This window comes from Monodon monoceros, unplaced genomic scaffold (genome assembly GCF_005190385.1).
Source record: "Monodon monoceros isolate NGI ecotype Baffin Bay Population unplaced genomic scaffold, NGI_Narwhal_1 Super_Scaffold_13, whole genome shotgun sequence".
In the NCBI taxonomy this organism is placed as follows: domain Eukaryota; kingdom Metazoa; phylum Chordata; class Mammalia; order Artiodactyla; family Monodontidae; genus Monodon; species Monodon monoceros.
The window spans coordinates 45,365,600-45,391,717 of NW_021703769.1; the positions used below are offsets into that span (position 1 = coordinate 45,365,600).

Sequence of the window (26,118 nt, forward strand, 5' to 3'; positions counted from 1 at the left end):
TTTTTTTTTTTTTTTTTTTTTTTTTTGCAGTACACGGGTCTCTCACTGTTGTGGCCTCTCCCGTTGCGGAGCACAGGCTCCGGACGTGCAGGCTCAGTGGCCATGGCTCACAGGCCCAGCCGCTCTGCGGCATGTGGGATCTTCCCGGACCAGGGCACGAACCCGAGTCCCCTGTATCGGCAGGTGGACTCTCAACCACTGCGCCACCAGGGAAGCCCTCTAGAGTTTGTTTTTTAAGAATGTAATAAAACAGATGGCAAATACTATCACATGCAGGGCTATCCTTTATAACATCCCCTGTTAGGGGCTGCCGCGGAGCGGCAGGCCCATGGTGGCCGCTGAGCCTGCACGTCCGGAGCCTGTGCTCTGCAACGGGAGAGGCCGCAACAGTGAGAGGCCTGAGTACCGCAAAAAAACAAAAAACAACAAACAAGGATATCTATAATATCCCCTGTTAGGACTGGCCCTAACAGCCTCTCTGTGAAAACCTCATTCATTTCTGTGTCCCTGAACAATGGCTGCGATGCCGGGAAGGTTCTGCTTCACTGAAGGTTTGCTGTCACTTGGGGTGGAGTCTGCGAGGCTGCAGCCTGAGGCTCTGGGTCTGCTTCGTCTTCCAGTTCCTCGTGTCCCTGCTGCTCTGCCTCCTGGACTGGTGCATGGCGCTGCCGGCGGGCGCCCTCCTCCACCCCGTGTCCACGGCGGCCCTGGACGAGCAGCCCGCAGCCCGGACCCCCTTGCTGGATTACATCTACAGGGTGAGTCTCCCCCAGGCCTCGGGGCACAGAGCATGGACTGCAGCATCAGAGAATCACCAAAACAGGTTTTAGGCATTCACATACTTATCTGTGCCCTTTTGACAAGGATTTATGGGGGTTCAGCATTTTAAAACAAATGAATGACTTAAGGAGTGAGAGCAGAACAGTTATTATAGAGAAGCAGTGGTTACCCAGTTCACGATGCGCGCGTTTTACCCGACTGTTATCGTCAAACACCTGCAGTTTGGTCAGAATCCCCCAGTGTTCATGGGACATGGTCTGTATCTGCTTCGTTATGAAAAGAACTGTTTCTGTTGTAGGAATATCCACAGTCTTAGTTGGACAAAATCTGTTTATCAAAGGAAGAAAAAGTATAATGGTCCCAGTTATCTCCTAAGTGCTGTTGTAGTTTGACAGGTCGTCAGGGGGCAGGAGGTTGGGGGCATCCCTGGCACACAATCCCTTCCGTGCTTCACAGGTTCTGCACTGCTGTGTTTGCGGCTCAAGCACGTACACCCAGCAGAGCCGCTACACCCTGACCCTGGCTGACCTGTCATCCGCGGATTACGACCCCTTCCTCCCACTGGCAAACGTGAAGAATTCTGAGCCGGTCCAATTTCATTCATCAGCAGAACTGGGCAACCTGCTTACTGTCGAAGAGGGTAAGATTCTTCAGAATAGTCATCCCAGTTGACAGGAAAAGAAAAGACGGTAGCCATTTGTTAATACTCGCTGTGTTACTTTTTAAGAATCCGGTGGTTGAAATCCAGGTTTCTAGAGTGCTCTGTGATAGCAAGTCCTTCCTTCCTCATTTCCTCTCTTTTTCTGTTCTCCTCGCCTTTCTTTTCCCATCTTAGTTAAATTTTGTATTATCGAGGACCCACGGGACCCACAAACCCACAAACACAGTCCATTTTCTGTCCCCAAGGAGCTTTTCGTCTCATGGTGGCGGGGGGTGGCGGGGGCGACAGGATTCAGGCAGAAGGACTCGTGTGTGGCCCGGCAGCACCATAGGGGCTTCCCATGGAGAAGGACCTAAGCCAGACTTGGAAGGACGGGCTGACTTTGCGAGGAGCTGGTAGAGCGTCGGGACCAGGCGGGCATCACAAAGGGGTGGTGTGAGGCCACTCTGCTCCCGGCGGAGGGCCCATCGTAGACATGTGGGTGTGTCAGGACCTCGGGGCTGTGCTTACCCCCCTAACCACCTTCTCCCCAAATGACAAGAGCCCATCTCTAGGCCTTGGAATATGAGTCAGCATGTGGATGTGTCATCTGTATGTGTGATAGATGCCATCTATATGCCTAGACTCACACACGCGCACTGAAACTAGTGAACTCTGAAGACTGATGAATTCTTTCGGTGACAAATGTGATATTATACTATTGTTACTCAAGATGTTACCATTCGGGTGAAGGATATCTGGGCTCTCTCTCTATTATTTCTTACAAGTGCGTGTGAATCTTCAGTTGTCTCAAAAATTAAAAGTTAAGGGGCTTCCCTGGTGGCGCAGTGGTTGAGAGTCCGCCTGCCAATGCAGGGGACACGGGCTCGTGCCCCGGTCCGGGAGGATCCCACGTGCCGCGGAGCGGCTGCGCCTGCGAGCCATGGCTGCTGAGCCTGCGTGTCCAGAGCCTGTGCTTCGCAACGGGAGAGGCCACAACAGTGAGAGGCCCGCGTACCGCAAAAAAAAAAAAAGTTAAAAAAAAATGTGGGTATAGAGTGTTAGATCATCCATGAAAATGTTATGGACTTTGCAAGTTAAAAACCTAGGCCTAAGAACAGAACTTTGCGGGTAAAACTTCCTTAAAGAAAAAGGAGCGAGGGCGTGTCACCAGGAAAACAAAGTCAGGGAAATGGACAAAGAACCAAAAGGAGTCATTTCTAGGAGGTCAAGGGAAGAAAACAGACAAGGAGCTGAAGAAGGTCAGCAGGTTCACAGGCTTCCAGAAGCTCGGGGAGGGTGAGACCAGAAAAGCAGCTGTTTTATTTCCCAACCAAGTGTTTGGTGGTGGGTTTTGCTGAATACTTTGCACAGCGTGGTTGGTCTGCAGCCAGACAGCATGAGCAGGTGACCTGGGGCGTGACTGTTTGGAGCCCCAAGACGGTCCCCTGTGGGGCCTCCTGGGAAGGGAGGAAGGACACAGCGGCATTAGCCAGTGAGGGTTCAGGTCCAGGGCTGTGTTTGCAAGATTGCAGAGTCCAGGGTGTGCTTCTGGCTGGGGGTGGGGGACGGGAGTGGGGCGCCAGTTGGGAGCGAGGCCTCATTTTAGCTCCTTTTATAGACGAGCAGACCAAGGCAAAGGGATTTTCCCAAGGGTGTACAGGTCAGAAGTAACAGAGGTGGAATGTGGATTTAAGGTTTATCCACAGGGTCCTGGAACAGCGAATTCTTCACTCGGGGTTTTGCGTAATGGAGACAGAAGACTGATCGGGGCTGTGTTGCTGGCTGGCAGCATGAGACACCTCGTCACGTTGTGTCGCCCATTTGGTTCGTCATTTGTGGGTCTCCTTCTGGAGTCCCCTGTTCTTTCCAGTTGCAATCTTTTCTTGACATTTTTTTTCCCACAGTTGTAAATTCAAAACATTTTTTTTTCAGTAAAATGACCTTTGATCTATTTATTTTTGCTGTTTCCTGCCTTGTAGTCCAAAAACAGGTTCACTGCTGATTATGACTCTTGACAGAAAAATGGCAGAAGATTAACAGGGTAATGAAAAAGGATGAACCTAAAATTGCACATTTAAATTTTTGTACCACTTTCTTTCAATGTCCAACACTCTTTGACTTGACCATTCATTCTCCAGAAAACCTCAGGACCTTATGCAAACTTGTCCTAACACAGCTCTGTGTTACTCAAAGTGAGGTTTAAACTTCTATGGCAAAGGAGTTTTAAAATTCTCTAACACTTTTGCTAAGTTAAAAAACAAAGCTTAAAAACGTACTAGCACCCACAGCCTCTCTAGGCAAATAAGTACATCCTTGTTAAGAACGAAGAGGAAACATAAAGATATAGGTATTTCAGGTTAAACAAAACGTGCCCATATTTGAGGGGTGTTTTCATTCAGTGTCATTAATTCATCATTTATAACCACACTGTTTCTACTCAGATAATGTTTCTGATAAGCAATGTTATATTTTTATCTATTATTTTCAGATGATTCTTTCATAGACCATTTCCCACATTTGAGGTAATTACTACTTTCAAATAGAGTTACAAGCGGGAGAGACCCCACCACCTACAGCTGAGGCGGCTGCTGGCCCAGCTTGGGGAGGAACCATCAATGTCATGACACCTGCTCACTTTTCTCATCGTTAATACCTAAGTGCTTAAGAAGAAGGGAAGGGAGGAGCTTTAAAAAAATGAAAGTTAAAGGACAACCTAACGCTACCGTTTTTATATTTCATCTCTAAATTTAGAAAAATAAAATAAATATTTGGAATATATTTTTGCGTGCTTTTTGGACGTCACAAGCTTGTTCTCTCATAGATGGAGTCTAGACTTCCTCTTTATTTTTCAGGGTAGCCCCGGGCAATTGATGCAGCTGAAGTCTGCCAGGGAAGAGCAGTTCTTATTTCACAAATACTCCCTTCCTTACTTTTCAGTACCAGAGATATTTGGGGTTTTTATTGGGTGTGTCATGGTTTATGACTTGATTAACGTGACTCCAGGTTAATTTCCCATTGTAGAATTCAAGCACATTCATTAAAATACAAACTTGTATTTACTGCAAGTTGAAAGTACAACCTATGTAAGTAAAAGTAGAGGAAAGTCGCTTTTCCAGTTGTTGTTTTCTGCCATGGCCTTTATCCAGTTGGACCTTTCTTGTTAGTTTCGTAGCCTGTGCTACCGTGTCATCACCATGCGGTGTCTTACATTATGGACTTCTGAGCCCCCAGCTGGCTGCACCTTTGTTGTTGGAGCATTAACATTTCTGATGGAGCGTGTATTCATATGGGATGATAAGCATGAATAAAAAGCATCTGTAACTTTTGAAAAAGTTAATATGGACACAAAAGCAAAGGCATTCATAACTGTGATTTCAAGGGAATGAGTTGAGGTGTTTAAATTTCTCAGCTGTATGGAAATCATGCACACTTCAGAGGGTAGGGAAGAAGCATTTCATTTCAGAGACAGATGTAGATGACCTCCTCTGCTTCTAAAAAGTTACGATTTTTAAATGAAGTTTTATTTTTCATTGTTGAATACAGGTGATTTCCTGTTCCTCAAAAAGAAAAAATTAAGAAGAAATCCAAGAAAAGTGAGGACAGTCTGGTTCTCACTCATCACACAGAATTTCCTAGATTCTAGGATTTGATTGTTTCTAGGATTTTTACATCATAATATTGATTATGTATAAATAAGTCAGTTAGATTTCTGCTGTCTGAGAGGGAGGATGGTTAGCATGAGAAAGCATATTTATAGTTATTGATGTTTTAATTAGTATTTGATTTTTCATGCTGTGAATTTAGAAATCAAGTATTTCCTAAACCTTTAAGCCCAAATTAGAAATCTTAGTTTGTTTAAATGTCTAGTGATTTTTTTTATTAAAAGGTTTTATTTTGACTTGTTCTTAGATTAATACACAGTTCCCTTGTAAATTTGGTGGATTAAGATTTCCCTAACTGTTCTCAGGCTTAAGTAATCGTTTCAGTCCCTACTTGTGGATTTCATCTGCTTCTCCCTCATATCGCAAACATTTCACACAGCCCCCTTTCACATGGTATTGTCAAAGTCCTTCTATACATCTGAAGTCTTAAAAATTTTATAAATTAGTTGCTCCTGGGCATTTAATCATCAACTACAAACTCAGTGAAAGCCTTCTAAGTAATTCCATGAATTATTAATATATCAGATTCTGTTAAATATTTAAAATGACCTCACAGCAAAACATAAATAGCCACAATAATCCTAAAGCAAATTGCTTCAAATATATTTCAGCAGTCCCAGGCTCAGTTCATCCCTTATGAATGTCTCCCGTCACCCACTGAGGGGAGTGAGGCCACCTCCCCAGCCCCCAGCCCTCTGCGCTGCCGTCCTATCCAACGGCAGATGTCCACCTCCTGGAGCTCCTAGAACTGTCACCCCTTCAGGATCGGGATCTGTCTCTGGTTTATGTCTGTATCTACACGTTTTTAAATATCCCTTTCCGAATGAGATCTTCACGTAAGTTGGTTCTTTCAGCCATCTATCTAACTTGTGCTTTTAAATTCAAGTAGAATGAATGTCAAAAAGAGAAAATGGGTGGAAAAAATCCCCAGACTAAAAAAAAAAAAATCCACCATGCTAGGGACCGATTGCAATCCGGTGGTGGTCCTTTTTCACTTTCATTCTCCACTGTCTCTCGGTGTCCCCGTCCTGCTGTCGTCCTGCTGTCGGCAGAGAGGAGGCGAAGGAGCATGGAGCTGATCCCGCTGACTGCGCGCATGGTGATGGCACACCTGGTGAACCACCTGGGACACTTCCCCCTGCGCGGGGGCCCCGCCGTGCTGCACAGCTTGGTCAGTGAGCACCACGACAACACACATGCCGACGCTGCCGAGCTCTCCCCCGACGTGTTCAGGAGCCCGAACCTGCAGTTGTTTGTGTTCAACGATAGCACCCTCATCTCCTACCTGCAGACACCCGCAGCGGGTCCTCCCGGTGGGTCGCCGGAGGGCGCCCCCTCGGACGTGAGAGTGATCGTGAGGGACATCTCGGGGAAGTACTCCTGGGACGGGAAGGTGCTCTATGGACCTCTGGAAGGCTGCTTAGCCCCAAAGGGCAGAAGTCCCTCGTTCCTGATCTCGGGCTGGCATCACCAAACACCTGGACCTCAGAGGGATCTTTCTCAGACTGAGGAGGGGGAGGACGTCCTCAACAAATTACTTGAAGACATTGGCCACACGAGTCCCGAATGCCTTTTACCGTCACAGCTCCATCTCAACGAGCCTTCCCCACCCCCGTGTGGAATGAACCGTGCCCAAGAGAAGGAAATCACCGAGATCCTCCTGCGTCAGAGCGCACAGGAAGATGAGTATGTCCAGAGGTGCGACTTGGACGTGGCCATGAAGGTTGCCAGCCAGGAGCCGCCATCACCGGTGGAGCCCCGGGGAGCCTTTTACTTCTGCAGGTTGCTGCTCGATGACTTGGGAATGAATTCTTGGGACAGAAGGTAACGATCCACTCTAGACCTTCAACTGTCTTCTTATTTTTGTGTGACAGTTCTTATCAGTTTCGGGTTTGGGAAGCAGAACAGAAGTGGAGATTTTTCTCTATTTCAGGATTTATAGCTTATTTTCTGCTGCTAAATTAAAGCTAGAAATGAAATTAAGTGGGCTGTACTGATGCACAGATGGAATTCCCAACATCGGTTGTGTATTTTAAAGGGTATCGAGCATTTACTCTGTGTGTGTGTTTAAATTACTGCTCTGTCCATTGTTGCTTCTGCCTTCATTAAAGATGCCAGTGGACTGCAGAGATGAATAAGCCACAGTCTCTCCTTAGCTCTGGTGAGGGAAGAAGACTTAATATTGAGTTGGCCAAAAAGTTTGTCCAGGTTTTTCTGTACCATAGTACCCGATACAACTCTGATGAAAGACAGTGTGACTCAGGACCTCTAGAAGAACCGCCAGGCCATCCAGAAGTAGGGGGCAGTGGAGCAGACTCTGCGGAAGGGGTGGGTTTGAGCTGCAGAGATGGGGAAGAGTCTCATGGCAGAGCTGACAGTGGAAACAGAGATACAGGCACACACACAAGTCACACACTCATGGACCACAGCCACCCGTTGTCCCTGGACAGTAACCGGATGCAGTGGAGTCATGATGCCTTCGGATATCTTAAGAATGAAGTTCATTCTGTAGGCTTCGGCTGCAAATCTTTGGTGAATGATGTAGTTGTGGATGGGTAGACAGATGGATGGATGAATAGGTAGGTTTGTTCATTGACTGATTGGAAAGGGCAAAATTGATGTGTGATCACACGACTTTTCTTCCATTCCTTTTCCTTTATAGGAAGAATTTCCATCTGTTGAAGAAAAATTCAAAATTATTGAGAGAGCTAAAAAATCTGGACTCCCGACAGTGGTATGTGAAAGTATATCAAACCACCTTACTCCTGTCTGTCTTTGTGGGGGTGGGGGATGCCGGATATGGCTGCAGAAGTGATACCCCTGCAGAGACCTGGCAGCTGGTGGCATTTGCACAGGCCATACCTTTGGTAGTTTTACTCTGAGCGGTAAACTTACATGTTTGCTACACAAGGAAGAGGTCCCCTAACCTCTGCCTTGATTGAGAACCTTTCAGCCAGTGGACACTGGTTCTCATTTCATCTCTGCAGCCCCTCTTGTCCCGCCGGCCCAGGTCCCAGAGCCGCCCACGTTCACGGACCTCGTGGTTTGGAGCCTGTGAGTCTGACTCCATGGGCTGGCGTGCAGAGGTCTCTGCTCTGCGGGGTAGGCAAAGTTAAGACCCCGGTGCTGTAGTCAGGCGCTCTCTAGCCCTAAACCTCGTTCTCCAAAGCGGGTCGGATCTCAGATCTACCTCTTTTCCGTACAATCTTAGAAGCAGTTCCAAAGATGAGCTCCAACCAGTGTTTGACCTGGGGAAATGTGTGCTTCCGAAAACATCTCAGTCCGGAGCTGGTGTTATACTGGGTACATAACAGGTGCTTGGAAGAAATGAACACACTGCTGCCTTAATCTTGAGTTTTTAAAAACTCATTTAAAAAAAAAATAGCTTTCTGTTCCTCTTGTATTCCCTTTAGGAGCATCATTAGACATCTCATTAGAGAAGAAAACCTGAAGCCGTTATTCCTCACACTGTCCTTCCCCACATTCAGTTTCCTAATAGTTGTTGTGCTGCTTTTTGTCCAGAGGAAGAGACCGAGTTCTCTGTGGAAATTTGCGGGGGGTGGATTTTTGCTGAAGGGCTCAGGGATTCACTGCCCCTTCCCTCTTGTCCTCCAGCAGGAAACAAGCAGTCACTTGGGTTCCAAACTCAGCTTTTCAAACGTACGCTGAATTATTTCATGCTCCTTCGTATTAAGTGAAGACATTGGTATCTTGTGATTGTGGCCAATTTGTTGAGTGTTCATGCACTTTAGTTGCATGAGGTACAATCGAAGTAGCTCCCTGGCAGGGCTGTTGCAGTATAATACGGCTTTGGAGAGCTGATTGGCAAGTCCTCTCCCCCCCGATTAACCTTCACCTAAAACCCCAATTCCTGGATTGAGTGTTTTCTCAACATCTAAAAAGGTGTCCACTTACTTTATGGTAAAGGGTGTTTTCAGGGTTCTTTTTAGAAAAAAAAACCCAGAAATAAGTTGAGGGCTCTTTAGCTCTGAGATCCCGCGTACCAGTAAGTTAGCAGGTAAGAACGTAACCTCGGCCCTCAACTTCCAGTCAAGATGTTTCCGTTTATTTCTGGCGTCAATTTATTTCCCTGCTGTCAAGGCAGAGTTTCTGCTTAGCATGTTCTTAGGAAAAGGAGAGACCACCTCACAGCTACGATTTGTATACTGTGAAGTTAGCAAAGCTGTAAATGGTGTGATGAACGTACATACAGATTAAAGAAGGCTCCCCTTTTCAACATTAACACCTCTTGCCACCGCATGGTAAAGTGAAAGTTACAGTCGTGTTTCTTTGTTTGGCTTTTTAATGTGACAGCACAAGGAAACTGAGCGATTCTGGTCTATTCTTAATAAGAAAGAAAACTGCGTTCTAATGAGGAGGAGGAAATGGTTGCTTTTCTGTACGCGTGCCCCTGAATTACCTGCTCCTTCGAGCACTGGCCCTGCAGCTTGTGGATATGAAGTGCTGTTGATGTTGCTAATTGTCATTGCAAAAGCCTGGCTCTAATAAGGCCAGACACAGCGTCTGCATCCTCCCAGGCTCTCTGCGGCGCTAACATTTTGGAGGCTGTGAAATTTGATGAGTGTTTACAGCTAAAGGTCACCTTTGCTCACACCTCCATCAGTCACACAGTCACCGGGCCGAGCTCTCTCTGCTCCACATTGAGTTGATGAGGACCTGTAAGCAGCTACAACGTAAAAAGCTTGGACTTTAAGGACAACAAATCATTTCAGATAAACCTGAGATTGTTTTATGTATGTCAAGTGTATAGACTAGAGAAAAATTAAATGCTGAGGACTTTTAAATATATAGGCAGAGCTGCAGAGAGGAATTGAGTGACTATCTTTTTCTCTCCATTTGTTGAAAGAGACTGTCTTTTAGTTCATAGGTTATGACCTCTCTTACCATCCAAGCCCCCACATGATTACAGCTCTTAGAATAAGCTAGTCAGAGTCCAGACTGCTGGCCAGCCCTGCCTGCAGTCTGGAAGGAAATGATGTCACAGTTTTGGGCTCCATGTGCCTGAGGACAAGCTTTCTGACAGGCTGAGAGCACAAGGTCTCTGCTACAGCACCGCCCACTAGCATCCATCACCCCCTACATCTGTTCCCCTGAGAGCAGCACCCCACCAGCGTGTCCGTCAGGGCCTTCAGGACACCCACCTTCCCCACTGGCAGCAGGACAGCACACTTCAAAAGCCTTAAAAGTGGGCAATGACCAAGGCTCCATGTCCATGAATTTATTTTAAGGACATACCAAAGATAATGTGAAAACGTCTTTCAAATGGAAGCAACCTAAATGTCCAATAGCAAGGACTGAGGATATGGAATATTAATATAATGGAATGTTACACAACCATTATTAGTAACTTTGTTATACAAGCACACGGTATAGAAATGTTCACACTCCAACATGGTTTAAATGGTGACTTTTCGGTTATGTATATTTTATACAATTTAAAAAAGTGTTCACAGATATTTTAAGTGAAAAAATTAGTGGCAGAACACAAGATAGTAGCTTCTCATTTTGTATGCAAAAATGCATTCTGAAGTAGTAACAATTGTGATTTCAACATAGAAGCAAAGAACATTAGTGGGTTTGTATTTTGGGGTTTGTTTTGTTTTGTTTTTTGCGGTACGCGGGCCTCTCACTGCTCTGGCCTCTCCCGTTACGGAGCACAGGCTCCGGACGCGCAGGCTCAGCAGCCACGGCTCACGGGTGCAGCCGCTCCGCGGCATGTGGGATCTTCCCGGACCGGGGCACGAACCTGTGTCCCATGCATCGGCAGACGGACTCTCAACCACTGCGCCACCAGGGAAGCCCATTAGTGGTTTTTTTTAATTCTTCTTTTTCCTTTCTATATTTTCTGATTTCTCCTCTAAGTATGGTAATTTCATGTAAATTATGGAGGAACATGAATAAGCTATCTAGACAAATAAAAGGAGCGTACTCTCCTCCTTGATTTATTTTTATGACTTTCCAGTTGAGTTCCAATTCATTCTGCTAATTCAGTAGAAAAATAACATTCCTGCAGAAGGAGATATTGGAGAATATGTTAAAATACAGAGCCCAGATTCCACCACTATTGATGTCTAATCGGATTATAATGTTGAGGTATTGAACGATAAGGCAACAGAAACATTTCCATGTTGTTTAAGTGCTTGGTAGTTTTTCCTATGAGATTTTTTCAAGGTGTATGGTAGAAATCAGGAGAAGAGTGGAACTTCTCTGGAAATGATAATCTAAAATTTTAGAACGTAGAGAACTGGAGTCAAGGTCTTGGGTGATGGAGCTGCGGAATGGTTCTTGATTAAAGCTCTGGTCCAATAAGAGCGGTGTCTTTGCCTCTGAACTGTCTCCAGATCACTTGGTGTAGGTCTAGTGACTTTGACACTTTACTCCAGGGTATAGTTTATAGAAATGGTTATTGACATGTTCAAATATATCATCGTATCTCTGGTCACTTCAACAGAGTTTTCACTGAGCAACTTCTGTGCACCAAGGACCATGCTAGATGCACAAATGGTTAAGAAGCAGGGCTGCTTTCCTCAGAGTGGTGTCACATTTACCTGATTTAACAGCAAAGTGCCCCAAATCCATCATGGAGGAAGTGGACGAACAGTTTATATGTCCAAAGAAGTTTCCCTGGACAGCTGTCCACCCTGCGGGTGCCACCTCTCACAAAGAAAGTACCTAAGTGTGTTCTGCTTTGAAGAAGTAGTTTCCATTTCTCACGAAGTCTCGGCCAATTTTACAGTTCCAATCAGGGAGCTCCCCGGTTTCCTTATCTTAGAGTGTGGGAAGTGAAGTATGTGTGGTCACAAGGATCTGTTCACAACTGATATCTATCTGAAATGCTTTCAGAGGTATATTTTTACCGAAGTTGGAGAGAATTTGTCAAGCCATGTGCTCTTACATGCTGTTCGTACATCGTACCTGTGAGAGAATGGTCTCAGGAGCCCAGGCTGCCCTGTCTCAGCTCCTGGTGTCCTGCTTGCTACAAGTGCTTTTCTGTCACTTTCTGTGCCTCCTTTCCACCGTGTCCATGAGGAGGTGATGATAAGACCTGTCTCATTAGGGCGTCTGCAAGGATAGATGAGACGTGTGTTGAGCCTTCTTGGAACAGTGCCTGACCCCTTGTAAGTTCTCAGCAAGTGTAAGCTGTGTAGTAGGAGCATAGGTGGCAGCAGTAAAACAAAACTTTGTATGTAAGTATTCTAACTCCTTTAAATCTAAAAATTTACAGCCGTGAAACGCACAAAATCGCCGTGTTTTACGTTGCTGATGGCCAAGAAGACAAGTGCTCGATCCTTTCCAATGAAAGAGGAAGCCGAGCGTACGAAGACTTTGTTGCTGGACTGGGATGGGAGGTAATTCATTTCATTCAGGAGGCGTTTATTGATCAGCACTTTTTAAGGATGTATGTAAACTGGTCATTGATGGTCTAAATTTTTACGTATGTTTTTACATTCAAATATAGCATGGGTAGAGTTCTGGAGTTGAAGAATATATCGAATTTGACATCTTCTATCAGTTATTTTTGTACTTTATACACAAACTTTTGTTTCCCCTTAACTTTCTTCTTAATATGATTTCATTTGCTTTTCATCAGAACTGAATAGTCAGGGCAGCTCTCCCAGCCATAGACAGTGTGTAGTAAGAGAGGACAGTGGGCAGGGAAGCAATGGCTTTTGTCCCTACATGGAGGCTGGAAAAGAAATCAATGGTGAAAAATGAAGAGTTGGATGAAGTTAAAAGTTGACTTGACGGTAGCCATGATGGTTTAGCTCTCAACCTGTTTCCCTAAGGTAGATCCCAGGATGGTTGATATTTTAAAATTTTGTTTTCTCTTTACTAAGTCATACTCTGACCAAAAGACATCTATACATTTATACACACACATATATCTGTCTCCAGAACATATTCCCAGAATCTAAAAGAATTCAGAGTAGTTAAAATGGAAATCAGCATATCTGAAATAATTTTCTTACTTTTTATTACTTTTGTTTTGGTTTCTTGGTTATCTGTGTTGTGGGAAACTCTCTGGGTGCCTAAGCGAGACTTACCTCTGAGAGCTGAGTGTTAGTGAAGGGACCGATGTGGAGGTAGGGACAGGGTAAGGGTACTTCAAGGTCAAGACCATATACTTTCTGAAATGTCAAGTCGGTTTTAGTCTAAAAGAGTTACTGAACTTTCAATAAACTGTTCTTCTTACCAATAAGATGACTTCTTGCCATAGAATATACTTACTATTTAACCAACATTTTTTTTTAATTAGTTAATTATTTTTATTTTTCGCTGCCTTGGGTCTTCGTTGCTGCGCGCGGGCTTTCTCTAGTTGCGGCGAGCGGAGGCTACTCCTCGTCGTAGTGTGTGGGCTTCTCATTGCAGTGGCTTCTCTTGTTGCGGAGCACGGACTCTAGTCGCACGGGCTTCAGTAGTTGTGGCACGCGGGCTTAGTTGCTCCACAGCATGTGGGATCTTCCCGGACCAGGACTCGAACCCGTGTCCCCTGCATTGACAGGTGGATTCTTAACCACTGCGCCACCAGGGAAGTCCTAACCAACATTTTTAAACCGTACATTTCTTTTTTGTTTGTTTTTTGTTTTGGGGGTTTATCTTTTTTGCGGTATGTGGGCCTCTCACTGTTGTGGCCTCTCCCGTTGAGGAGCACAGGCTCCAGACGCACAGGCTCAACGGCCATGGCTCACGGGCCCAGCTGCTCCGCGGCATGTGGGATCTTTCTGGACCGGGGCACGAACCCATATCCCCTGCATCGGCAGGCGGACTCTCAACCACTGCGCCACCAGGGAAGCCCAAGCGTACATTTCTTAACTAGAGTTTTAAGAAAAGATTAGACCATTAATTCAGTGTATGTATTGATTGTCTTTAGCACAGAAGAAATTCTTCCATTTCTTTTTCTTTTTCCAATTGTGTTACCACAGGTGCTTTACTGAAAGAATAGTAGTTTATGAAAAGTAAAAAAACAAAAAAAGAAAATACCAAAATGGAATCTAAGCACTGACTAAGTGAACATTCACACATAGCTTGAAAAAGAATTATAACTCAGAGACTTTTGGCAGTGGTATAAATTGGAACAACCCTTTTGAAAGGCAGTTTAGGAATGGCTGTTAAGTTTGGAAACTTTTGTACCCCTTGACCTGAAACGCTGCTTTGAATGCTCCTTCTGGTTTGAGAAAACAGAAAATCCCACAAATCCAGCAATAGGGGAGCTCCGTGTGTGTCTATACATATATACATATTTATGTATAGGAGGGGATAAAGTTGGAGAAATATGCACCAAACTTTTTTTTGTTTTGTTTTGTTTTGGGTTGTTTTTTTTTGCAGTACGCGGGCCTGTCACTGTTGTGGCCTCTCCCGTTGCGGAGCACAGGCTCCGGACACGCAGGCCCAGCGGCCATGGCCCATGGGCCCAGCCGCTCCGCGGCACGTGGGATCCTCCCAGACCGGGGCACAAACCCACGTCCCCTGCATCGGCAGGCGGACCCCCAACCACTGCGCCACCAGGGAAGCCCACTGTCATCTAACTTTGTATTACGTTTGCTTATAATCAGAAAACTATAAAAATGAACATACTTAGATTTTTTAAAAACTCTGCATTCCTGCTAAGTGAATAAGAACGGCTCACGTTTGACCTCCACTTCTTTTCCCTCGTGCCTGTGTCAGGTGGACCTCTCAACCCACTGCGGGTTCATGGGCGGACTTCAACGCAACGGCAGCACGGGCCAGACTGCCCCCTACTATGCTACCTCGACCGTGGAAGTGATTTTCCACGTTTCAACTCGGATGCCATCAGACTCAGATGATTCGCTCACCAAAAAGGTAAAGGGCCTCCTTGGGGACCATGCTTGGCGGCCCCGGTTTGTAGGTGAGGCACACCTGGGACAGAGTGAAGGCCATGGCCTGATGTACATGGAGACTGGTTTCCTTTGGATGCGACCTTGGGGTCGCTCTCCTCAAGCTACACTTGTCATGAGTCTGAAATATCCAGCTTGGCACAAACTAGGTAAAGAAATGCATGAAAAGCAATCAGTCGTTTAAGTCTTAAATCCTGAGATTAAGATTTAGGAAAAGGAAGGGTCTTAAATGTTGTTAACTTTGGATCTTCTCTCACATGACTATTAACTGAGAGAAAATGATGCTGTCAACCTCTCGGGTTGGCCAAGGTCATCTGACGTAAGGACCCTGTACTGATGGGGTCAGAGAAAGCAGGCGCCCCCCAACCAGGGCTGCTGGGGGGCAGCTTAGCAAACGACTGTCAAAATGGCAAGCGCAGGTGCGCTGCTGCCTTGCTGCCCTCCTCTCGGGCCCCCACCTCTTGTTCTCCAGAGTTCAAAGGAAACCTCCTCCACCTCTGAGAAAGCTCTGCAGGGTTCCCCCTGCAGGATGTCCACCTCAGGTAACTTGCAGGAAGTGAGGGACATCCTAAGAGAAGAGGACTTTTTACTCTGGGGAGAAAGCCTAGGAATCTGACCCACGTCTCTGTTTGCACATGAGAACATCTGGGCCTCGCCTGCTGGTGGGGGGGCAGAGCCCGGAATCCCTGCCTCACACCCAGTCTCTTCCTGCAAGGATGCCAGGAACCTAGGGCAGTAACTGGTGGGTGGAAAGCAGACCATTCCCATGCCTGATGGGCGGTGGCAGGGGGGCGGGTGGGGGGCGTCTAGCATGGTGGCTGTAGCCAGGGTTCAAGTGTGTCTCAAGGTACTTCACCAGCCTGTGCCTCAGTTTTCCGATCTATTAAATGAGATTAAAAACACAGCCCACGTCCCAGGGTTGCTGGGCAGTAGGTGAACAATGCCTGTGAAATGGCTGAGCGTGGTGCTGGTAGCATCCCTACCCGTCAGCCCCCGTTGTTGCTGACCGGTCTGATGGACTCTTTCTCCTGGCCTGTTAGGCAGGTGATTGATACTGGCCAGAGGGCCTCACTGCACCTGCCTCATTTCTCTCCTCCGTGGTTTTGCTCTTTCATCACTGCAGCCATGGACGTCTGGACCATGCACACAGTGGGCAGCAGAGCTAGTGGGGTCTGAGAAGTTGGGTCACGGCATGAGCAGATCCCTGTCACAGCGACCAAGGGTATCGGATGGACAGAGCATGACAGGCTTTCACTCGGTGGCTACGTGCTGGCTCCCGAGGGCCTGGGGAGCTGCCTCCACATCTTAGGTTTTGGTGGCGGCGGTGTTCTTAGCGAAGGGGACTCTGCCCGCAGGGATGCCACCTCAGATTACCAAGACCCTAGGCAAGACTCACACCTCCTTTTTATTGGCTGTACCTTGTAAATCACTGCTACTCTGCAAATGTGTCACCGTATTCTCTGATTTTCATATGACTGAAAACTATTTTGTTAAAAGACAGCTTTATATTTTAAAAATTATTTCCTAAGTAGGATTGTCTTTTTTTTTTTTTTTTTTGAGAAAAGACAGTGTTTTCTTGATAAAACACCATGTTATGAATACTTTTTCAGGGCTTGGCCAGGTTGTAAGGTTCCCTACTGTAATAATCAAAATGCAGCTGATATCTTTTGCAGCTCCAAGATTTAGCATCATTAGTGACAAATTCTCTCTGTCAGGATGTCTCACAGCTCAACTAAAAATCAGTCACAGGAAAAGCAGCCCCACAGTTCCTTGACTTATTCTGACTAAATTGCCCCTAACAGCTTAAAAATGAGCTGCAAAATTCTAAAGTGATGCATGCTCTCCCCTGCCCCCATCATGGGGGCACTTTTTCAACCCTGCAATCTGGTTGCAACCCCATACTGAACTTTTGATCCTTCACTGCAGAAATTTGTTAGCTCCAGTTAGATTAGATTTTTCACAGCTAATCTAACTGCTGTAGGGGTTTGCAGAGTGGGGACAGAGCTGTGCTATTGGATTTGTCCAATTCATTTGACTCCAGGACTATAATTGCACTTATGTCTTACAAGGCTTTTATAGCCTCAGGCTGCCCAGCCACATAAAAAACAAATTGGCAGTGATACAGTGCGAGTGGATGGGATGAAAGGCCCACATTATCAGACTGCAGGCAGCACTGTTCTGGCAGGAAGTTTCTTGGTTAATTTACAAATAAAACTTAGATTTTAGGATGGGCACACTGTCAGCTGAACAATGGGGATGTCAGGCCTGCCTGTTACTTAGTTAAAAGTAGCAGCCGGGCCCACTGAGGAGCAGGAATTCTTCAATCACACAGACGACTCCTTCTGGAGCCAGCTGGCGCCGTAATGCAATTAGTCGGGAAAGGAGGTCAGCCCATTAGGTGTGTCCCAGGGCCAGTGTCACAGTGCGCGCCGCCTGGCAGCGATGGGCAGAAAGGCCCGGGCAGAGGGACTGCAAAACTCTGTCAGGATGAGAAGTGGCAGCACACGAGCTGATTTCTTAAGGCTTAAGCCCTGGGCGCTCGTTCCGAGCCTCTTGTGCGTTTGAAGTAGTAGCTGGTGCGAAGGACGGCTCCGTCCAGATGACACACGACTCTGGTCAACGTGACTTGTGTGCACGGGTTTCTCACTTGAGGGCCTGTCGTCAGAATTCTCCAAAACTCACAAAACAACGTCTCCGTGATGAAACCCCCTTTAAATCGAGTGACACTTGGAAGCTTCCAGAGTATTTCCGTGTGTTCTGACGTGGTTGACAATTTGGCCGGGTTGATCTTACTTGTTTTACCTGCCTGTGTTATTGTCGTGGGCAGAAGAGGGTGTGTCCTTGCTCTTTGCTCAGGGACCGACCGGTCCGTGGCCTCAGCTCTTAGTTCTGTGCGTTGCCTAATTAAACTGACTCGTGCGGACGTCTGAGGCACGTGACCCTGAAAGCAGCTTTCAGATGATGAATCTCGTGTTACCGCCACCTGCAGAATCGCCACACGGGGAGGGTGGGCCCATTCCTGTGACAACGTCCTCACTTGCCCCCGTCCTGAGGATATAGTTGCAAACAGAACTGGGAGAGACTTCATTGGGTTATGTAATCGAGTTACCTAATTTAGAAAAGGGAGGGTAACTGCAACATTTCAATAGTCACCGTATTACCTCAGAGCTAATGCCTTGCAACTTACACGTCTGGCCGGGGAGCTGTCCCAGGTTCTGGGGTGCTGGCCTGTGGCGGGACAGCCACACAGGAAGGCTGTTCCGTAGGTGTGTTGGTCCCATTCAGAAGTTCATGCCAGCCCTGCATCAAGGGGCACAAAACTACCCAGAAGGTTGGCTCTCTCTGCGGGGCGAGGAGGGTGGGTTTGCACCCTGGGGCGGCCCCGGCTCTCACAGTCCCCTTCTGCTGCTCTAAATTCCTCCCAAAGTTTCCATCTGAAACTACTCCTATTTCCCTCAAAAACATGCCTTTATTGTGCTGCTGGTGAGCTGCTACCACGTGTTTGACTCCAAAAGGATTGAATTTCAGGAGTGCATTGTGAACTCCTTGCATGCTTTATTGAAAAGGAAAAAGAAATAAAAATGGAAATAGAGAAAGAGAGAGGTAGATGCCTAGTGTTACTGTGAAAATCTGGGGTCTTCTTTTTTAACTATTTATGTAACGGGTTGGTACACCTTTTGCCTGCAACCCTTTTAGTGTTTATATGTAAGAGAGGAGGAGAAGGAAAAAGACATGTACTGGGTGATTTTGCATTTAGAAAGCTGTAGACGCCGTTGAATTTTTCTGCACTGTCGTGCCTCATGCTCAACGCCCGCAGTGGCATGTGTCGCAGAGCCCAGGTTCAGACTCAGCTGAATAGAGCGCCTCACCTAGGAGCCACCTGAGCTCGCACCTCACCGTAGGTGCAGAGGTACAGTGGTCCCCAGAGGTGTGACAGAGGGAGGGAGAAGCAGGCATTGCAGCAAACCAGCCTCCTTTGTGACCTTGTAAACAGAAAGGAGGCCTATTGGGGTGATCTCAGGTTTTCCCTTTGTGGTCAGAGAGTCTATAAAGAAATTGTATTTATATTAAAGTGTTTTAAATACATAGTACTTCAGAGCATCCTTTTTTATACTTTAAGACAAAACCAAAGCATTAGCTTTGACATAACATCTCTGCTGTACTAAAGTGCCTCCGAATTTAGTCACTTTTAGGATTCACCTGTTAAATAAGCTAGGAAGCAGGACACACTTTGTCATGGTGGTAGATGGCCTCCTTCTGCAGTGTGTGCAGGGCCGGGACCTCACATCCTTAGGAGGCGTCCAAGGGCCTTCACCAGTCAGCCTCTGTGGGTTTAGGACTTCAATTTCAGCCAGCATTTTAACCTTTACAATCGAGTTTGCTTGAGTCACACTGCCAGGCCTGCCCAGATGACCTCACCTGCACTTTCTCCAGCCTGGGACGCGCAGTCACTGTGCCGGAGCTTTGTCGAGGGTGTTCTTGCATTGGACCCAGCTGGGCCCTGAGGGATGCTCACAGGTTCCCTTCCTTGGAGGCATGGGAAGCCCTTCTCGAGAGGCCAGGAGTCTCAGACTTGTTTTTGGACCACGTGACCTCTTGTGTATAAAGTGATACACGAGAGGGCTGGGGGAGTTGAGCTGTGACAGCGCAGTTGCCCTGGCTACAACTTAGATGGCCATGGGCAGTGGAGGCCAGGTGGGTCAGAAGCCCCAGCCAGCTTCCAGGCCGCCCTGCCTCCTACACCATGGCAGGGGTGTGCCCCGCCTTCCTGAGCCCCCTCCCCTCCTTATCAGACAACATAAAGATAACGTGGCCTACCTCAGAGAGTTAGTGGAAAGACTGAACAAAATGTATGTGTGAACAGACTTTCTCTACAGTAAGGCACTCTTCAAATGCTAGGTACTAGTGCTTGGTATTAGTCTCTTATGAAATTTAAGTAACACATTAGTTTCTTAACAGAGGTAGTGTTATACATACTTAATGGTTTGTCATAAATCTAGTTTTTATGCATTTGGTAAGGATTGTGTTATAATGGCTTCTGTTCTCTTACACTCATCTCCTGTTTTCCTTAATAACCATTGAATTCAGAGCCTAATGAAGCTCTACTGTAATATGGAATAAAAGTCTCACACCGTCCACTGTGTAGAAACATGCTCAGCCACATACTGCGTAAGGCTTTGCTGCAGGAGTAAAATTAAATTTTTAACAAATCCTGGAAAAGGTCTTGTACCTGCGATGCTTACATGCCTCTCTCTCGGTTCCAATGTGTTTCATAGCAGGGCGAGCTGTGTTTTTTTCGTGTACCTGTGCTTTTTTAAAATCCCCACAGAAGGCATCGGTGTTGTAGCCTTTTTTGGTGGTGAATTATTTTTGCCTCTGTGTATAATAATTCAATTTGTAAGCCACGACCCCTCCTAAAGTGCTGTTATCGCTCTGATTAATAAGGAGCCAATTTGCCATTGCAGCTCCGTCACTTGGGGAATGACGAGGTCCACATCATCTGGTCTGAACACTCCCGGGACTACCGCAGGGGGATCATCCCCACCGCCTTCGGAGACGTTTCAATCATCATCTACCCCATGAAGAATCACATGTTCTTTATCGCGATAACGAAGAAACCCGAGGTACGTTTTCACCGCGTTATTCTTCTGGCTTGTACAGGCGTTTGCCATATGATTCACTGTTACTGAAAAACAGTGATACCAGTATGCTAAAGGGGCCACTTTACATGTATGTGAATTACACATGCTAAATAGGAATTAAATATGAATTGGGATTTTCAAAGAATCTTTCATCAGGAGCACAGAATTCTGTATTTTATTACTGAGACTCTGAAAATTATAATGTAAAGACACGTATGGTTTTTTAAATGTTTTTAATTTTTAAGATTTTATAATTTAAAGAAGTTGTCATTTAGAACTTGGGGCATGTTGATTAATAACAATAAGAGTTGAATGAGCCCCTTGTCACACCTAGCATTTTGTGGGTAGCTGTGGGTACGGGATCCAGCCTTGCCTCTGCCGCTGCTAACGGGGGTCAGTCCTGAAGGATCGTGGAAAAGTCCTAAAGAGCTGGGCCTCCATGGCTCGGCCCATGTCGGGGCTTCTAACAATGGACGTGCCTTGCCACCCGTCAGTTCAGCTGGGTCCATTGGCATCGATCATGGGAACAGCCGGAACCATCCAGGGCCTGAGTGCCGGGACCTGGATTGGCTTCCGTTTCTGTCTTTGCCCTGCCTTTAGTGGTGGTTTAACAGTGCTTGATAACAGTGACTTGATTTTATTTGCAAGTACTAATACAAGGTGAGTTTTTTGGGGGGTTTTTTTTAGTTTTTTAATTAGACGTTTAGTGTATTAAGTCTCTCATTCTCAAGAAAATGACTTCGTGTGTTTCAGCTTGATATTAAATACAACCTTCATTTCCATTCCAAATTGTCCTCCTGCAGGAGCTAAAAGTTACCGTTCTAAATACTCGCTATTTTTAAGCTTTAAAAATAGTAGGTAAAGATTTCCTGGGATTTATAACCTAATCTAAAGTGTTCAAGTTGTGAGGATTAAACGAGCTAAGAAATGGAAGGTGCTTCAAACAGTGCCTGGTCCAGAGGAAAAGCTACTTAAGTGTTAATGATAATAATAATAATTATTATTATTATTGCTATTATTTTTTTTGTTATTGTTACTACCATGAAAATAGAATAAATAATGACAGTGCTAGTCAACTCCTGAACTCAGAAAAGCCCCTACTCTGGCTGGTGAGAAGCCTGACATAAAGGGAACCCTCTTTTCTATTCAGGGAGCAAAGATGCCAAAGTTCTTCGTGTTAAATATTTGTGTTATCTTTGGTTCAAGTCTCTGTGCGTGCGAAGTGTTCACGTTTGTATAAGAAAATGGCTCTTTAGTGCTAATAACATTTGCGTGTGTCCATGAAGGACATTAATTTAAAAAAATTAAACTGAAAATGTTAATATTAGACAACCAATAAATTCAGTATCCTGTAGCTTTCAAAACTGGAGAATGTGTTTCTTTAATATTTAGTATGGATTAACTGGCTTTATTAGTTCATTTTCAACACGGCCCTCTAAAATGTCATTTAATGTCCTAAAAATGTCACTTTTATTTTTATAGTAAATTAAGAACATAAAAGGCATTTGAGTTCACTTCATAGTGTCAAAGTGATTTTTGAAAAGGTATTATAATGCATGAAAACAAGTTTCTTTAAAAAATGTGTAAGTTTTATAAATTTGGCCGTAAATTCTGACAAGATGAATCAAGCAAATCGTTTTCTTAATATTTCAATTCAAAAAGCCTAAAGGGAAGAAGAGAATAATGGCCAACTGGAAATTTAGTGTTATCCCCACATTTAAAGGACAAACCATTACAATGTAATAAAATTAATCCAGACATTTCCAGGGCAAGTGTGGCTGACCTTTTGTTCACCAACCACTGACCCCAGGGTGAATGCGAGAGGCTTGTGGAGGGAAAGTCTGTTTGTTTGGCTTCGGTCCCTGGTATTTAAATTGCATTCCCTAATCAAATGAAAAGGCTGTCCTCTCTATCAGGTTACAGAATCCATGGCAACATTTGGCCTTTTATATCCATAATGTTAGCCTTTTTGTTCGCATCTAAGTAGAGACACCTGGAGCAATGTTAACATTAACCGATTTAGCATTAATAGCTTCATTATATAAGAATTTCTGATCAGATAGCTGTTACTTTTGTTATATTGCTTCAGCTTGTATTGTTGTCATTTTTTATCTCCCTGCTTGGCAACCAGGCAATGATTTGCAAATTTTTTTTGTCTTGATTAATTAAGCAATATAATTATCAGTAACCACGATGCAGCCTTTGCTCAACAAAGCTTCAGAGAGAAAACAATGGTAAGTCTGTTAGTATGAATGCATTCCACGCGTCCCAGATGCATGAGGATATTATGAACAATGAGGGGAAAGGCCGCCTGGGAGCGGGGACAAAGGGTGCCACGCAGACTCGACACACTGCGCATACCGCCAGGGACGCGCCGCGGGCTCCCGGGGACACAGACGCCTCGTTAGATTACAGCTAGTCAGCAGAGATTAATTCTCAGCCATTTGGTGCAATAATTTACCCATTCCCCAGTATTTTAACCAGAGCGCCTTACCACGGAAGGGAAGGCTTTGTACTTGAAAGGTTTATTTAACCTTGCCTACTTTTAGGGGTCGCCACCAAAATCAGTATTTTTGCTTAGAAATTGTCATGACGCAGCTGTTTGAAGTTGAGGAAGCTCCTTCTCGGGAGGGCAGGCTGTGCACGAGTTTCCAAAATGATAGGTAGCATCAGAGCTGTCTGTGGAGGACCTGTATCTTTTATCTGAACGTGGTGTGACTTTGTGGTCTGAGTACACTTTACCAGCCTCTGGGTAGCCATACTTCTCTAAGAATAATTTTAATCCTTCTTTAGGAGGGAAAAAAAAAAAAAAACAAACCTCATCAGTACACAAAAGTCCTGCTCACTGGATAGAGTCATGCATATTCAAATTGTACTTTCATTCACTGGGCCTCATTAATAGCCTGTGTAATAATGTGAGGCTGTTTGTAATACAAGCTCACAGACAGCACTGCTTCCAAGGCCTTTGAAATTTAACATATTTCGCTTTTTCATCCATACACCTCCCTTAAATATACAAATTATGTGCCTGGCAGAATCCGCCTCCTCTTCATAATACAGCCTTTGCAAAACGGTATGTCGAAGGACCACGGCTGTGTTCGTGTCAGGCAGGCATCTGAGAGGGTCTGCTCCCTTCTTGAGCTTTTCATTGAACTTTTTAAAAGATACATTTTTAAAAAATCAGTGTGCTGAGCAATGTAATACCATTGTTAGGTTACTTTCAAGATAAGTCTGTCTCCATAAGTGTGGATACCGTAGCCTTTGGTCACGGAAAAGAAATGTGCTGTTGTCAGACTTGTGGTTTTTCCTACTTGTATTACTAAGTCAGTAGTCAGAGAAGACGTACACATGGGGCAGAACGTGAGTGATATGCAGGGTTTGTTAAAGCGCCCAGTTTGTCCTGCAGAAAAGTGATTCATAAAGCCTCCAAACTGCAGGAGGTACCCGTGTTACTTTCCTTCTTCCAGTAATTGGAAAAAGTATGGGTACTCAGCACATTGGCTTGTATGAATTCGTGAAGGTACGTTTTAGCATTTTTCTCATGTTTCTCTCCAGGCACATGAGTGACTGGCTGGTGACTATCTGACCAAAGGGTAGATGAGCGGAAGAAGCCTTGACCAGGAGCAGTTAAGACAAGAGGAAGCTGTGGGAAAGTGTCCTCTTTGTCACCCCAACCAGTGTCCATTTTGTAAATGAAAAACATGTTAACATCCTCTAGACTCTCCTTACTTGGCCATGGTAGTTATGGGCCTGGGAGGAAAACAGGTGATGATTCAGTCCTTTCTAAGAAGCACAGGCAGGAGAGAGTAATAGGATAGGAGCTGGGGACCCCAAAGTTCCAGTTCCTGTGCTGCCACAGTGGGGGGTGTCTTGGGCAAGTCTCTTAATGTCTTTGGACCTTAACTTCCTCAGGTGTAACATTCAGGTTGGGGACCAGGGTGTCTACAGTCCTTCCGGGGATTCTAAGCACCCTTTAAAGAGGATGGGCCCTCCTTGGGTCCTCATGATCCTAGATGCCCATCCTTTCCCCAAGTTGCCCTGAAGCTGCCGTTGAGGTAGTTTCTGGCTCCCTTGCAGGCTCAGCAGCTGTTTTGTGTGTGTGTGTGTGTGTGTGTGTGTGTGTGTGTGTGTGTGTCTCCAGAATGACACCTAGCCCAGGACCTTTCCCTGGAGTAAGTGCTCAAAATGCTAGTTAGGGCTGATGCACCAGAAGCCACAAGAGCATCTGCACATGTGAGGCCAAGAGGAGCCAGTGTTGGCACCTGTGTTTGGAAGGAAATCTTTTCCTAACGTGGCTTTATTATAAAGGGAATGTGTTTGACTGCAACATGGTTATGTAAATTTCCTCTTATTTCAAATGTTCAATTTTCTTATTTATCTCAACCCCAACCAAATAACCTTTTTGCGATTAAGTCATACATTTTAAAATACTTTGGGACATTCTCAGGGAAAGTAAGTTGTTAGTTTTTGAATATGTAAAGAATCATTTATTTTGAAAAGATAACTGAGAATACCGAATAACCAGAATTCACTAAATATGTTATTAAGTGGATTACTGCAATATGTTCTGTTTTGGTAATTTATTATCGTTATTGGGAGTTTTTAAAGTAGAGGAATGACACTGGGAACTTTGTGAAAAGGCAGCTGTCATTTGCAGATGTTATATCAAAATCAAATTTCTTCTCTAATTCATGGCCACTCCTAATCTGAGGAATTCCCTGGATACAAGAGATCTATATTATTCCTTTTGTCCAGTTTTGAAAGACTATCTGAGTCACCCACAAACAGTTGCCAAAGAATAATAAGGAACATTTATTTATAAGATAAGCCTCAGTACAGATGGAAAAAAATCTATAGCCTATTATTAACTCATAGCTCCTGTTTTATCTTTCACAACAATTTGGCTATTAAGAATTCCTTCTCAATTGATTTTCCTCAAAAGTTGCCATTGTTTTCCCTTTTTCTCAGTTGGTCTTTGATAATACATCTTCCTGCTTTTGCCTTATCCTCCTCCTTTGGCCAGAGCCAGCCTGTGTAAATGTATCCTGAGTGGCCAGTGGAAGAGCCCGCTTTGTGTCAGAAAGTAGGACAGTTCTCATCCTCTGCCCCAAGTGACCTCAGCAGGAAAGGCCTTCGGGCCCACGATGCCCGTTCTCTGACCCCTCGGCAGACACGCATGTGCCTTTCAAATCTCCTGCACGCGGCTGCACACACCCTCGGCCAAAGCTGCGCAAGGCAGGCTGGGGTGTCAGGAGTGTAGAGAACTCCTCCGTAAGCAGGACACAGGCCCACCGCCCCCAGAACAAGAGGCGTACTTTCTGTGCTGTACTTGAAGTTCATTAGTTTGTTGTTTGCTGTAGTTGGGTTTTTTGTTGTCCAGTTTTCTTCATGAATTCTTTTATCACAGCTCCATCTCACTGATTACAGGACTGCTTTTTAGGGTTAGGGTTAGGATTAGGGTTAGGGACCTCATGACAGGTCCGTGGAGCACTTCTCCCCCACACCTCACCATG

The 26,118-nt window shown here is 45.3% G+C and overlaps 1 protein-coding gene across 6 annotated transcripts in view; it reads left to right on the forward strand.

Moving 5' to 3' along the window:
* Positions 1–26,118, forward strand: part of RALGAPA2 (Ral GTPase activating protein catalytic alpha subunit 2) — a 283,235-nt gene that overhangs the window by 167,308 nt on the left and 89,809 nt on the right. For all 6 annotated transcript variants that reach the window (XM_029222062.1, XM_029222063.1, XM_029222066.1 and 3 more), the window contains 7 exons: positions 621–758; positions 1,237–1,420; positions 6,138–6,909; positions 7,748–7,819; positions 12,332–12,455; positions 14,773–14,928; positions 20,429–20,587. In XM_029222062.1, coding sequence (XP_029077895.1) covers positions 621–758; positions 1,237–1,420; positions 6,138–6,909; positions 7,748–7,819; positions 12,332–12,455; positions 14,773–14,928; positions 20,429–20,587 — 1,605 coding nt within the window. The remainder of the gene's footprint in view (positions 1–620; positions 759–1,236; positions 1,421–6,137; positions 6,910–7,747; positions 7,820–12,331; positions 12,456–14,772; positions 14,929–20,428; positions 20,588–26,118) is intronic.